Here is a 15,324-nt window from a genome sequence, read left to right on the forward strand (position 1 = left end):
AAAACACATTCAAATAAATTGCCCTCATGGATTAGTGGTTTATTCTGCATAAACAATGCCAGTTAGAAGAAGGGCTGTTGCATTTGCTTAGGTTGTGGTTAACCAAAATATTCTCCTATAGTCTTACTTTATTGACATGGGATAACTAAGGTAATCAAAATAAAAAGCTGAGGTAGAGTAACAGATGGAGAGGCAGAGAGAAAGGTGGAACCCGAAGAGAAAACAGGAGGTTAACACTAAGGTTTGGGGTGGGGAGCTTAGGGGAAAAATGGTAGATTTCAGAGCCATGTTAACACTCCAAAGGCAAATGAGGGAGGTACAGCCTAATTTCTACGGCCTGGCTATTACTCTGTGCAGAAGGCAACTAGTGTAGTCATGAAAGTTAAAGCAACATTTACAGAGGTGAATTTTCCCATCTCTTTTTCATAAAAAACAGTAGCTTCTCTCAGGACAAAGGAAGTAACAAAGAAAAAAAGGAAGCTGAGCAAGATGCTTTCATGACAGTGGCTTTACTTAACACCACACTATGAAAGCAACACATTATTTCCGAGTTGAGCTAGTGAGCAGGCAGTACACTGATTGAAGATTTTTGCCTTTCAGAATAGTCCATGAGATGAATTTAGAGTCAAAACATTTGTAAATATACTGCATGAAGAAATGCACATTAAAAACCATAATCCAAAGTTTTCACTATACTGATAGTGCTGTGAGACCTTTACCCAAAATGGAAATAGCTACATGTTTTTGTATTGTATGAAAAATAGTGCCCTCTGGCTTCACACTAAATGGGAATAAGAAAACAGTTTAAAGGATAAAAATAAGTTACCTGGTTCCTGTTTCCATATCTAGTAAAGAAACACATGGAAAATTAACACAAAAATTCTCCAACTACCCTAATTTGTCAAAGATTCATCATCATCATCACTCAGATGCTCTGAATATTGAGATCATTTATTATCCAACTTAAAATATAATCCTTATTAGACACTTGTGCATACGTCATAAGAAACTGAAACTCGCTGAAGAACAAAGAAAACCACCATTTTCTTTTCTTCTGAACTGTTGTGTTCACAGGATATTTGTTTAAAGTAATGATGGCAAAAAGCCTTACTCAGTCAAAGCCATGTAAAGGAGTTTCAATATTGCATAACCTTGGAAAAGAGATTATACAGAAATACTGATCATTACCAATTCAAGCGAATTATAAATTTCCTTTTGCTAAAACCACATATACAGAGAACAACTTCCTGAGGTACTACATCTGAAGGAGGTAAGATTTAAGAGAAATTACTCAGAAGTCAAGAACTATGCAAAAACAGTGAGAAACTAGATTAACCAACAGAAGCTGCACTGCCTACAGAAACTACTTGCACCCACCACTCATTCACTGCCTCCTGCAGGGCACAGAGAGGGTAACATTTTGAGACAACTAAACTGTAATTTCTAGATCCAAGTTTCTTCTCCCCCCCTAAGATACACACGATATATTTCAGCACTGATAAACATCAGAAATGAACATATTTTGTATCATTAATACAGTTATCTAGGCGGGTGGTTTGTGTTATTTAAGGATGTGTTGGGAAAAGCACATTGTCATGATCGAGATTACAAAAGGGTAAAGAAGCAGCACTGCATGTAAGGCCTGGCAAGAGAGAAGCTACATTAGGAACAGTGTAAAATACATCTCTAAGACACAGAAAACAATGATTATCCAAACAGATAATTTGACAGTTTAATCAAAGTTTTTACACCCTTACATTTACATCTTTGCATGTCTTTGCAAGTCCACATTTAAATAAAAGTCCAGCCTAAATGATACCTATATGACAGTGTTCCAGTCACATTTTTATTATCGGCCCCACAGTATACTACAGCTTGATCGTATGAGAAAAATCTACATTTTACAACTACCTTTTAGTATATGAACTGACTACCTTTGCAATGAAGCTGAAAAGCTTAATTTGTCTAATAGAAATTGAACTTTATCTGTGCTGAAGAGCTAAAGGAATAGCCAGCTAATTAAAAGCATATACTTCTTTTAAAAAATGTCACTATCTGATTTAAGTACACCGTTCACAGTAGCATGAGCGATGTGTTTTCCATAAATAACATTGCTCAACTTAAAATCCTTTAAGAATAAAATTTCTTTTCTGCATTGGTAATTGCACACATTCCTAAACAGATTTGATTTATGATGTTTTTTTATGTCTGAACTGCTATGCATGAATGTACACGTAAGAAGGCACATATTTTCAAACTCATCTGTGCTTAAAGTGATTGTTTTGTGCCTATTCCTGCAATGACACTGCACATTCTCAGTTTGATTTTTAGAAAACCCACAGCCACATTAAGCAAAGGAAATGTTCCCTTAAAACAGCTTTCTGAAAGTTTGAGTTCTACAGCAAACTACTTCTGCAAAGGGAATTCTCCAGAGTGTTTAATTCAGAAGTGGGAAAACAAACCTAATACCACTCTACAGAGGGACAAAAGGTTCAGGTATAAACAAAGATCCTTGTTAAATCAGGTCATTTACACCTCTGAGGAAATCTGAACCTTAAACACTAATTCCTCAAATTAGGCATGCCCTAGTATCTAAGTTCATCCCTGAACTGATGCTTCCTACTTCGTACGATATTTCATAGTGGCACTAACAGGCAGGGTATTCTTAGAAATGGAATTCAAACAACTTTGAGTACAAACATGAAGTCACTTTGGTTTATCCATCATAGAACCTCATTTAGTTACAGACACTAAAACATCTTTAGAGATTTTCAGCCAATCAAGGCAAGTCAGACGGTCCTGTTAGAACCACAGTGTAAGAAAGTAGAGAGCACATGGCTATACTATGAACTGCCACCTACTAAACTGTACTGACATTCTAAAGAGGATACTGGTTTAATACAAAACACCAAAGACAAAAGCATGCTCCAACTAATTTTAATAAGCATACTGAGGGAGGATATAGTTATCAGGCTCTTCAAATGAAGATGTGAGATAACTCCCTAAAATCATCAGTGGTGTTTCTCTGTATGCTCAAAAAAAAAAAAAAAAAAAAAAAAAAAAAAAAAAAAAAAAAAAAAAAAAAAAAAAAAAAAAATCCCAAATGCAACATTATGGATGTGAGCTCAGCCAATCATCTCAAAATGTCCTCTTAAGACTTCTATTACCATTTTACATGGGTGATGCTGACTACTTTAACATCCCTCTTACAGTACTGGAGAAAAATAAGAAGTTCCTTAGCCATGAAAGAAAGATAGCTACTTCTGTAGATAACTGCTCTCCCTTATTTATACATGGACCTGCTCACTGCAGGGGGGGGTTGCACTAGATGACCTTTGAAGGTCCCTTCCAACCAAAGCATTCTGTGATTCTATACTCAGTTTCATAGAGAGAGAGACTAAAAATAATATATAGACGGTGACTGAAGAAAGTAACTGTGCAATACTGGGGAAAATCCCTATTCTCTCATTTTAAAGAGGCTTGAAAAATCACACCCAACTATGTACTCACAAAAAAGGTTTGGCAATTTTGGAGATAAGCCAGCTAGTATCTGTGACCTAAACCCACACACAGATATCGAAAGGCTGAGTAACATCTGCCTGGAGGCAATGACTACGTAAGTCAATTCTCCACCCTTACATGAGGGAAAGGAGTCAGCCTCCTTTAACACCGGCCCTGAACACTGATCAGTGTGTATCAGTGTAATTACAGGCATCCCGCAAATCTGAAGTCTCAAGGCCAAACATCACTTCTTTCTGAAACAACCACAGAGGTGATAAACAGAGACCATTGTCTGCACTCCAAACCCTCTTTCCAGTTATTTCTACATTTTTTTCTATCAAGTAGCTGCAGAGCATGTGCCCACTGCTGTGCTGTGAGTTTCTTCAAGCAGCAATGGTATGAAATGGTCTTGGTTCTTGCTAGTCCTACTGCTGCCCACAGGCATATAAGTAGCAACAATGAACATCAACAAGTCTGGGCAGTTTTCCTTCTCGTACTATTTGGGAAACCTCAAGCATCAGCAAGTATCTGTCTGCACACAAACCCCAAAGAATCAGGAGCGCATGCCTCACATTGGGAAGGTTATTTAGAAATCCAATTTTCATTTACATGAAAGCTCAGATTTTGCAGATTATAGTAACTAAAAGCTTTAAAACTGCCACAGAATGTTTCATTGCATTATGTCTTTTCCTAAAAAACTTAATTATTTTAATTTTTTGACAATACAATGCAACAGTGGTCAAGAGCAAACTTAAAGGCATTTTTGGTTAGATGAATGTGTTAAGACTTTAGCTTAAATAATCTCATACAGTTCATTTCAACCCCCTTGTATTTCACTGGCAAGACTAAACACATTTTTAAGATCTCATAATAAACTCCCAAATATTAGAGCAAAGAACATTCCAGAAGCACTAGAGAATTCAGAAGTGGTTTTCTTCAGAAAGAATTACTACATTTGTGATTTCCTTTTATAGTCTTAAGAAGTTACAGTCAGAAAAACAGAAAAAAAATACTCAAAAAACAATTTAAATACTTCAATATAAATTTAAAAAAAACCACCCAACCTAAAAAGGCTTAATAAGGAAACTATTACCCATTCACAGAATTCCTCCCCAAAAAATTTTAGCTAGGTCAATAAAGGCACATGTCAGTGCTATACCTCTGGCCTAAGACATGTCATATATTTTTAACTCTCCAGTGATATGTTTATATTGATTTGAAAAGGAGGTAATGAATCATTTATTTCTTTTGTAATAAAGTTTGTCAAGTCAAATCCCCCCAAATGGAATCACAAATAAAAGAGCAGAAATGGTAAGGCAAACAGGGTAAAGGAAACTTATCAGATGATCAGTGAAATACCCTTCTAATTTCATTTGATACTATTTCATTAGCTGTGCGCCATGTTATGTTACATTACCCACCAAGCAAGAGGAATTATTGAGCCTGCTTTGGGAACTACACACCGCAAAGAGCAGTAACTGCCAAGGGACTCAGTCCACCACAGCAAAAATAGAGTTAAGAAAATGGTTTCCATTTCCAGCATTGAAAAAGGCCAAACAACAGATTATCTATTATGTCTCTAGCTCAAAAAACCAGCTTGAACGTACTAAATTTTTTTCCACAATTTCACTACTCATACAAGACTAACTGGGAAGGAAATTAATATAGATACAGTGAAGTCAGGTAAGCTCAACAGTTCACAGAGATAAACCGTCATTCAATAACAACATCCCTTCAATTCTACACCTTTTCCTGAATAATGCTGGATTACTACAAACTAGTTTAAAATGCAAGGTTATTTCATTGGGGTTTTAAGATGGCAGTTAATGATAAAAACTGTAAGTATTCCAGAACTGAAGACAAAGGTTTGAGTTTTCTTTGTTTCATTCACCGTTTTCAGCTAATTCCAGTAACATCCTTGAGGAAGACTGCCCTCCTGTGTTCACTGCTGGCAACACGCGGGGATGAGGCAGCCCATGCAGCTGGAATCACTTCAAGCTGGCTACTTTATTTTTTAAATAATCACATTACTGATTCAGAGAGTGAAATTAGCCCACCAAATGTTTGCACAGAAATAAAAAGCTGGTGCAACAGCAGGGCTGTTCCTAGGGCTTTCACAGAAGGTGGTAATGCTTGCTAGCTGGCACCAGTCCTAGAAAGCCATTCTGGGCCTTTAAAACGGCATCGCCGCTTGCAGCTGCTCTTTGCTCTTAACAGAGGCTGCTTATTAAAAGCTCCTAAATTGTTCGATGAAGTCCTAAAGGAATAAAATGCTTGTTAGATACCTTGTAATGAGGTTAGTCATATACTTCATACCAGCTCTTCGCACTAACCGCAGCTGTATGGCACCTATCTTCAGAAAGGTACTCACCTACATTTCCCATGTCATATTGTTTACATGTCAAGAATCCTATAGGTGCTCTATAAATAATTAAATCTTGAAAGATCATTGTATGGGAAAACAAGCCTTTTAGAAATGGAAAACCCAAGGTACACAGCAGTCTGTCATGTAGGAAGTCAGTTCATAGTCAGCTGGCAACAGAAGTGCCTTCTAGATTTCTGCTTTCAACAATGCTATTTGGTAAATTAGAGAAACACATGCTCTGAATTTGGTAGAACACTTGATACTCACGTAGTTAACTGCATTTGAAAACATTCAGGAAATCATCTAGCCTCCTATGAGCATTACACTGACACAATACAAATCTAGTGGTAAGGGGAAAGCTTTGCTTTTAACACTTCAACGGAACACCAAAAGCACTTAAATAATCATACAGGAGAGCTTTCAGAAAAATCTAGTTCTTGTATGGCAGCAAACACAAGGCTCTTGTGCTACGTGTGGATAAAAAGCAGAATACACATCAATTTTTAAGATGCATGTTAGTCTGACCTCATGTGTGCAGAGGCATGAGCACACATGCACCACATGCCTTGAGATAAACCTTATTCCAATTAACAAAAAGATATCACTTCATGATCCTTCAATTATTTATTCAGAAAAATACGACTCTGAGCCAAGTTTAAAACAAACCCATATTATTCACATATACAAGTACTTAAACATACTTGTACTTCTACAAGTACCTAAACCAGTCTTTCCAGAAACACGTTCCTTGTTTTTTGCATCAGTATTTGCTTAAATTACTCGGAAAAGGAACCAATACTCAGGATGGGATCCTAGGCCTTTCACCTGTGCTCGGTATCACTACAAAAACACACTACTTTGTATTTAAAGTACATTTTTACACTACCTCCAACAACTGTTTTCATTGCTAAAAAAACACTTTTTCCACAGAAAAAGGGCATTTTTCCTTCAATTACAGGACAGCAACAAGAAAAAACAACAAGAAGCGGGGCAAGGAAGCTATTATGTGCATCTGGAGGGCATGCATTTGCTCAGTCTTAGGAGCCCAAATTACTTTTTCGTTACATATTGCTTTCTAATTTTTCTTCTGTTACCTTGGGGATCACCCAGTAAGTTCTTTTTCTGTCTTCAACCACAAAAATGACAGAACAAGTGTTACAAAATGGCGCTTTTTCTGTATTTGTATTTCTCCTTTGCCTGGTTTAAACAAATAAACAACGAAATAAATAAATAAACTTAATTGCTCAGCAGCAGGAACCTCCAGTACCATAGATGTTCCCTGTAAAAGGGGAGCGTCCCAGCAAGGACCTAAGCTTCTACAATACTCAATCAACTGAAGAAGGTAAACACATCTGGATAACTAGATAATTGTCTATATGAAGCTCCTTTCTCTGACATTTTTGCCATAGCAAAGAAGGATAAACCTTTAAAGAGAGTGGGGCAATTACAGTTTCTTGCTATTTGCACAGCACTGGATTATGCAAACACGGGTCAGTATTCATTACAGTGTCACTAAGAATATGCAGTCAGGCAGTCTTTGGAATTCAAAATTAAGTCCCTCTCCTTAATACACAGGACATTTTCAAAAGACCACATAGACTTGGGTTCAAAGTCTATGATACAACATTTTCTATCCAATGGATATTCAGGCAGTTTCTGAAAGGTGAGCCCAAAACATCCCTGAGATGTCCTGGAATCAAAAGATCTCAACTGATTTTGAGATGCAGATTTAGGTGACAGACATAATCATCATATTTATTGTTTGCAAGCACACTTCTATTTTTGGAATTTAAGCATGATATTCATATACCTAGTTAGCATTTACAAAACAGGTAACACTGTTTCTATTAAGATAATGAGGCATCAGCTCAACTGCAAGACAAGTGAAGCCAGTGCAGAATTTCATAGGGCCTTTGAGACAGGACACAGCGGTACAGAGAAGGCCAGCAGTGCAATAAGGACAAGTGACCATCTGCAAGACAAGGCTCAGACACTCTGACCACAGCGAGGTTCAAATTCAGCAACAGCATACAATGCAGAAGGGCCTGTGACACCATACAGAAAAACAAGCCATCCCTGAAACAACGCATGAAGACACACAGTTTATTTTTGGATCAGTTCTTCAACATTTTGCCAAACTGAACCTCAAGATCCTTTTCATGGCCTTTTCCAATGACACATTTTTCATTCAGCAGTTTGAACTAAACACGAGTGCTATCTGGAACCCAAGAGCACACACCTAAGCTAATGAAACTCTATCTGCTGCTCCAGTGACCAGATTCTCCTCTTGCAAGGTCTGTTCATTCACAGTACAAAGTAGAACCTGGTACTACCAGTTACCGAGTATAATTTCCTGTCTGCTTGGACAGGACCTCTAACAGAAAAGCAGAGAAAAAAAACAGTGAAAAATAAGACAGTACTCTCTCCTCAGAAGGCATTTTGTTCACATACTCCTTTGTAGTTCTCACAGCGGAGAAATCAATAGTGTTTCTGAATTACAAATACTACAAACCAGGTGTTTTCGTCAGAGACAAGAATTTTACTCTTTTCACAGGATATTCTGACAAATAATTCTAAAAAGAAGCTTTACTACAAAGACTTTATTATCCTTGGTCCCCAAGAACTTTCTCATTTGTTTTAAATCATATCTCACCTCCTATTCAAGGACTATAAAAAATGCACAGTATTTACATATTTTAAAGAAACAAAACTGCAAATTATAAACAGCTATGTGAAAGGACGCAGTATTGTGTGTTTGCCAGATTACTTGAAAATGACATAGCGCTTAAAGCTTTCTGACAAATACTTCTGACAAAACATTTGAGCTGCAAACTTGCAATACAAATTTACTCATGTAAAGCAGTTTGCCTTTCCTAATGTCCAGGACTTAGAATGATATAAAAAAAACCCTGCCACAACGGCTATACATATTAGACAGGGACTCAGCATTGATTTTCAGCTGGATGTTCTTGAATTCTGGTTGTCAAGTGCAGTATGCTTCATTACTTCTCCTCTTACAGTATTTTGCTAAAAGTTCCTCAGATTTTTAGGAACTAAAAGGAGAGTAGTATTTTAAGGGAGTTTTAACTGGACGCAAAGTACAAGAGATAAAATCTTTTCATCTTCAGTAAAACAACTATGTATCAAGCCATGTCTTTGACCATTAAACCTTTGCCTAAGACAATTTAAGGTATAAAAAGGCTGCTCACTAGGCCCAAATAGATCTTCCTTGTAAGAAACAACCTATAAATAATAGCAAAAGAACTCCAAACCCTGAAGAAAAAAAAAAAAAATCAGAAAAAACCCTATACTGCAAGTTTTAAAGTGGAAATAGGCAGTCATGATTAACTGTGTATTCCTTATGGCAATAATTTAATTACACAGAGTAAAAATACAGAGCTTTCAGAAAAGCTTCCTTAATTTGCTAGATAATCTACAAGCAATTTCCTTATATGGCTGGAGAGGAATCACTGCTGGTATGCTTTAAAGCTGGAAGATAAATGGCCTTTGAAACAGAAATCACTGTTACTAACTGGAATAATAAAACATCCTGCATCACCATTGTTACAGATTCCTTTCATATAAATGTATTGCATTTTCTCCCGAGTGTGGTAAATCATCATCAAATCAGTAAAGGTGTTTATTGAATTCATGTAAATTAACAATGCAGCTTTACAGGGAAATGGGAGAAACAAATGAACAAGAAGGTAATCAGGGCTTTTAGTTTCAAAAATTCTTTAAAACTAGAACAGATTAAAAAAACCCAAAAAACCTATATACTTGAATATATATATATAGAGAGAGATATATATACTTGTTCCAGGTAACAATGAAAACTTGTTTTGTCAATAAATAAAGAGACTAGACAATGACCTGGTAAAAAGAGACGAAACACCATAGTCCAGATAAAAGCTCTGACTATTAATTCTGGTCTTAAAATTCCAATGAATTCTTCAAAATAGGACAAATCCTATGTCACCATTTGTAACTTCCATATTACTCACCTAATAAGCTTTTCCTCGTGGAAAAGCTGGACCCCATTGAAAAGCAGCCTTCAGCAGTAGAGACTACTCACAACTTTTTGGTAGAATTAATTGGTTACAAAAATGTTTCTTGAAATTTGGTCCAACTCTTAACACTAAAATCATAATATAATACCCTCAATATATTTTTCTCTGCAGGAGGCAGCCCCAGGAGTATTTATTATTCAGTAAGCACAAAGATGATACTTGTACTGCAGTGTTTTGGCGTGGGATTTTTTTTTCAAAATTCTTAATCAATTTTTGAAGTAAACAGACCATATACTTAATACATTTTGATACTGAAAATGTCAGCTTAGGCATCAGACTAGAGTAAGATATGATTCAGAATTTAAAAGTATTAAGCTTTCAAATAACACTAAATCACCAGCTGCCTATGTTCTGAATACCTGGCCCATGCTAAAAGTGACCAGCATGATCAACTGCCTAGATTAACAATTCCAACCCTGACAGAGTACACCTATTCCTAATTTACTATATGTTTACTACAAATTTCTAAAAATTAGACAAGAGATGGGAAAAAAATTGTATTTTTCTGTAGTTCATGCGTTTTCATTCACAAAATGAAAAAAAGTTTACACTTTCTAAATTCTAAACACTACTTTTGATATTAAAACCAGACAAATGAAAGACAAAACCAGCAAAAAATGCTATTCACACTCTAGAGAAAGGCAGCTCAGAATCTGCCATGAAATAGCATAACTCAATGATTAGGATGACTTACCACTTAGAACCTTGTCTGAGGAGAAAATGCAAAATTTGCCACAGCCATAAAAGAAATCGTTTTTACCATCATAGTTCAAGCAGTCTCATAAATAAAACTACAATTATCCATATCACTAGAGAAGTCATATTACAGAATGTCCACTGTTGGGAAAATATTATAAATAATCCCGGAAATTTATAAAGTAAGAGACCTTACTGCTGCCTTTGGCAATTCCTGGCAGTGATGCTTACCTGGCAACACTCCAGCCTGAAGGTAACAAGCTAATGTAATCCCCCGTTTTCTCCTATTCATGCATCTTTTCCCTCCTCACAACTCAAAGTTAACTGAAATCGCAGTTTAATTAGCGTACCTTCATTTTTTGCACACACAACATACCTAAAAACATTCAGAGATTTATTTAGGTTTTCTTACTATTAATCACATCAAAACAAATTCAGTGTATTTCGGATGATATAAGGATTCAAGCTAGGAAATTAAATACTAGTTACATCTTACCCAGAACATTTCCTGCAGGTACTTCTTCAAGATCTTCAAGTTCTCTTCCCATAAGCAAGTAGAGATTCTCCAACGTACAGCAAGTCATATGAGGTACTAATGGCAGCTCATCCGTAGCAGGACACTGGGATGACAGCTATACAGAGTAAAACAACCACTGTTGGTTATTTATCACTTAGTACTGATAAAAACTTCTTCCTCAAAATTTCCTTGCATTCCAAAGGAGAGAAACACATTCTAAAGCATTTTCATTTCAAAAGTTAGATATTAAAACCCAATATATGCTTGAAAATATTCTTTTCCCTTCCAAAAACCCAGTCTTTAGGCAAATGAGCAAATGTTACCAAGAAAATAAAAATAATGCTTTCTTTGGTAATTTTTAGATGTGTGCTACTCCTAGTTCACTTTTCATTGTCACTGAGAAAACAAACATTTTAAAGTAAATTTATAAGTCATGAACTTCTATGACCACGATCTCAAAACATTTAACACCATTTTTTTCAGTAATATTATGCACCTTCCTCTTCCCCAAAAGTATTGTTCTTTCCTTCACAAGTTTTCTTTGAATCTAAGTATGTGCATCCTGATTCATTGTTAGCTAATACAACGCTGTACTTCAACTACTTTGGAATGTTAATGTTTCTAATGAGTTTAGGGACACAAACAGCTATTACCACACTTGCCTACATTAGAAATCACAGAATCATTTATTTTGAACCTTTTTTTCCTATTTTTTGAGTGAGCAACATGTAAAAAGTTGTCATCAGTGTCCCAAAGAATCCCAAGTTATGATAACAGTTCACTGTCACCTCTTACCTTATGCAAAGACTCAGCAGGGTCATATTTTGGTCCTAAAACAAAGATCTTTTGCCCTTTGTGCACCACGCCACTGAACACTCTAGCAAAAGCAATGAAAGGCTCTTTGTTGTCTGCTTCCTGTTTCGTCGCCTTTGAGGTCACGCTCTCTACTTGACCAGTGAGCTGTTGCTCTTCGCCTAATCAAAGTTAGAAAAATATATGAAGCATAAAAGCATTTTCTGTCTCATCATCCAAAGACAAAAAAAACCAAAACACCACTTCAATTACACATTATCCTGTCACATCTGGAGACACAATAAAAGACAGCAAGAAGACCCCACTGTAACTTATAATCCAGTCCTATTGCTTTACGCTGCTTTTATACCGATTTATTATTAGGCTGTTTGCTTTCTTTTTAATGAAACTCTCATAAAAGCTTAAAGGAAGTGAAAGTTATATTGGCATAAAGAATGCTCGTATCAAGTCCATAAGAAGGTTCTAGCGGCAAGCTAAACAAACCTGAATCTTTCTACCCCATACAGAAGAGCAAAGTCAGTCACCACACCTTTCTGCTTAGAGTGAAAATTACTTACTTGGTTATCAGAACATCATCAGTCTTCACTGACTCAAAATTCCGAGACTAAGCATGTTCCCAGGCTATAGGCACAGGTATCCACGGCACTACTTACAGCATGTATGAACTATTGGCTTTCTTACAAATCCCTCCTCACTCTTCATTCAGTTCCATCTATTGAACTGTTTGGACTGGCACGTGGATGATTCTTTGTAAGACACACAGCCTCTTGACAACACCTAGACGCCACTATTAAACAAATATCCCTTGAGAAAAGTAGATGGCAGAGCATTACATACCTTTCGTATCACCAGTGTTCCCAGTTCCTTCAGGTGAATTTTCACTTGGGGGCTTTTCTGACAATTCCTTTCCTTGATTTGCTGCCAATTTTTCTGCATGCCTTTGTTTTGCAAGTTCACGCCGATGAGCTATTTCTTCTTGAGTTAAAGGCCTGCATTGTGTTTTAAAACATTACTATTTGGAAATGTCATTTATTTTAAAATAAATCAAATCATAATAACCAGAATACCATATTGGGCATAAATAAAAACTTCTGCAGAATGCCTTTTGTCTCCATAATACTACATAAAGTCAGCAAAAATTAGCAAACTCTTTCTCTACCATATTTATGAAGAGGCCACGACAATACCAAACAACAAACCTCTGTTTATTTTATTAAAATAAGTCAAGTTTTTTACGCTGCCATGTGAATTCTCACTTTTTCAGGAAAGAAACAAGCCAAGTTTCAAAATCACTTTTTACACCTCATTTAGTATGTTATCCTGAGCTGTAATGACAACTCAGACTAAGCATACAGTATAAAAATTTACAATTATCTCTACCAAGACAGTGAGAAAAAACTACCAGACTTTTCTTCCAAATACACAGGGACCAAATACGATTATTTTAAACTGCTTGTGGTATCTTTATTATTTTCAGGAAACCTTAATGGCAAGTGTTCAAATGCAGAGAAAAGTCTTTGTTCACTCTAGCGAGTAACTTCATATAGTGGCTGAGATCATCTCACTATCAGTTAAGACTTTTTTTTTATATCATAATATGGATGATTTTCTGCATACACCACTTTTTGCAAGAGACTCAATTTAAAACAATGCTTAATGAGACACTTCATCAAAATTCCTCTTAGAACCTGAGGAAATCGCTCTGAAGACAGTTATGATGCTTACCTTGAATCCAAACATTCAGCTCTAAAGAGTAGGAAAATATATATAAATTAAAAATCTCTCTAAAAATTACCGAAGAGAGACCCCCAGGATAAAATGTCAGAGTTTGAAGCACAGACTTTCAGAACTCAGAACTTGGGACAGACACACTGTATGTCAGAAAAGGCAAAAGCAAGACAAAATTGCCCCTACAAAATAATCTCTTAAATAATCACTGTGACAGAATTTGTACCTCTGAAATCTGGGATAGTGTGGTATTTCTGTTTGCTTTGTTTATTTCATTGCAAAGGAGAGTGAGGCTTAACAATGGAAAATGCAAAGCAGATGGTGGAGAAGAAAACTTCATAATGATTTTTTTTTCCTGAAGGCAGCTGTTCAAAGCTGTTTAATGGTTTGGAATGTCTGAAAAATTCCCAGAGGAGGGAGATTGATAGGTAAAGTACAGATGAGACAGCCAAGGGTGTCATAAATGCAGTCTATGTATGATGGCATAGTATACACATGAAGACACACGTATGCATTCCCACACATTTTGTCGTCCAAAAATACTTCTCATTTGTGTAAATAACCCTGGGTACAAGAAAAAAGTTTGCTTGCTTTCTTCCCGCTATCAGTGGTATTTTTAAAAATATCCGCATATTTAGGTGTCAGATAGCCCTAATCACAAATGTGAAAGGTACCTTAAAATTCTGAATGCAGCGGTGTAAGTTGCAATACATATAAGCACAGTTAAGTATATTCTCAATTTGATGGGAAGCAGACTGAGTGTGGGTGGGACTTTAGCTAGTAGGTACAACCTTGATTTCCATCCTGGTTTCTGCCAGAATCAATTTCTATAAAATTAGTCACTCCCGATAGTATTATTAGAAACCACAAAAAGATAACGTTGTCAAATAAATTCTTATATAGAATTGTAACACACTCAAGCAGAACACAGAACAAGATCAATGCACCTAAGGCAATGGATCTGCAACAAAACCAGTTTTAAATGATACTGTGATTTATTCAATTTCTCCAGCTGGCAAAACCATTCAGAAAGGAAATCAATTTTGGACGAATGCTGATTCTCTCATCTTCTTCCCCACCATATTTTTCCCTCTCTTCGTTTCACTTCATAAGAAAGAATCTACAGCTTCATAATATTGGTATTAAAAGATGGGACCATGCAGTCACACAGAAAACAGTAAATGAAAATTCTGGAGCAGACAAAAAAGAGAGATTCCCTACCAGCAGAGAGATGCTCCAGCATCCAGACACCACACACACGAACCAAGTATGAGTAATAGAGGTGACACGGATGGGTAACCACATTATTACTAACTCAACCTCAGCCGTGTGGCAAACAAATGCTGTAGAAATAATAATATGGAAAAAGATATACTAACTACATCTACTATTAAGATTCAGTAGATTGTTGATTAAATGCATCAGATTTCAGGTAATGTAGTAAGCAAGCTACTGCCAACTTTTTATTCCCACATTCCCCCAGGATAACTCATTTAGTTCAAACTGAATGACAACTAAACTCCCTCATGCAATCATCCTCTGCATGTGATGATCTTCTACCTTTCCATGTTAAAACCGAGAAGCAGAAATGGAGTTTCTTTAGTGTACTCCATTTACTTACATTATTCAGCAGG

At 36.3% G+C, this 15,324-nt stretch overlaps 1 protein-coding gene across 3 annotated transcripts in view; it reads right to left on the reverse strand.

Moving 5' to 3' along the window:
• The window catches only part of EFTUD1 (elongation factor Tu GTP binding domain containing 1), a 69,275-nt gene that overhangs the window by 39,308 nt on the left and 14,643 nt on the right, over positions 1-15,324 (reverse strand). For 2 of the 3 annotated variants that reach the window (XM_010133756.1, XM_010133755.1), the window contains 3 exons: positions 12,812-12,951; positions 11,945-12,123; positions 11,129-11,252 (listed from right to left, as the gene is read on the reverse strand). In XM_010133756.1, coding sequence (XP_010132058.1) covers positions 11,129-11,252; positions 11,945-12,123; positions 12,812-12,951 — 443 coding nt within the window. Of the gene's footprint in view, positions 1-11,128; positions 11,265-11,944; positions 12,124-12,799; positions 12,952-15,324 lie in introns of all 3 variants that reach the window. The other variant, XM_010133754.1, reaches the window with a different exon arrangement.

The sequence above is a fragment of the Buceros rhinoceros genome, unplaced genomic scaffold (genome assembly GCF_000710305.1).
Source record: "Buceros rhinoceros silvestris isolate BGI_N320 unplaced genomic scaffold, ASM71030v1 scaffold13523, whole genome shotgun sequence".
Taxonomy (NCBI): domain Eukaryota; kingdom Metazoa; phylum Chordata; class Aves; order Bucerotiformes; family Bucerotidae; genus Buceros; species Buceros rhinoceros.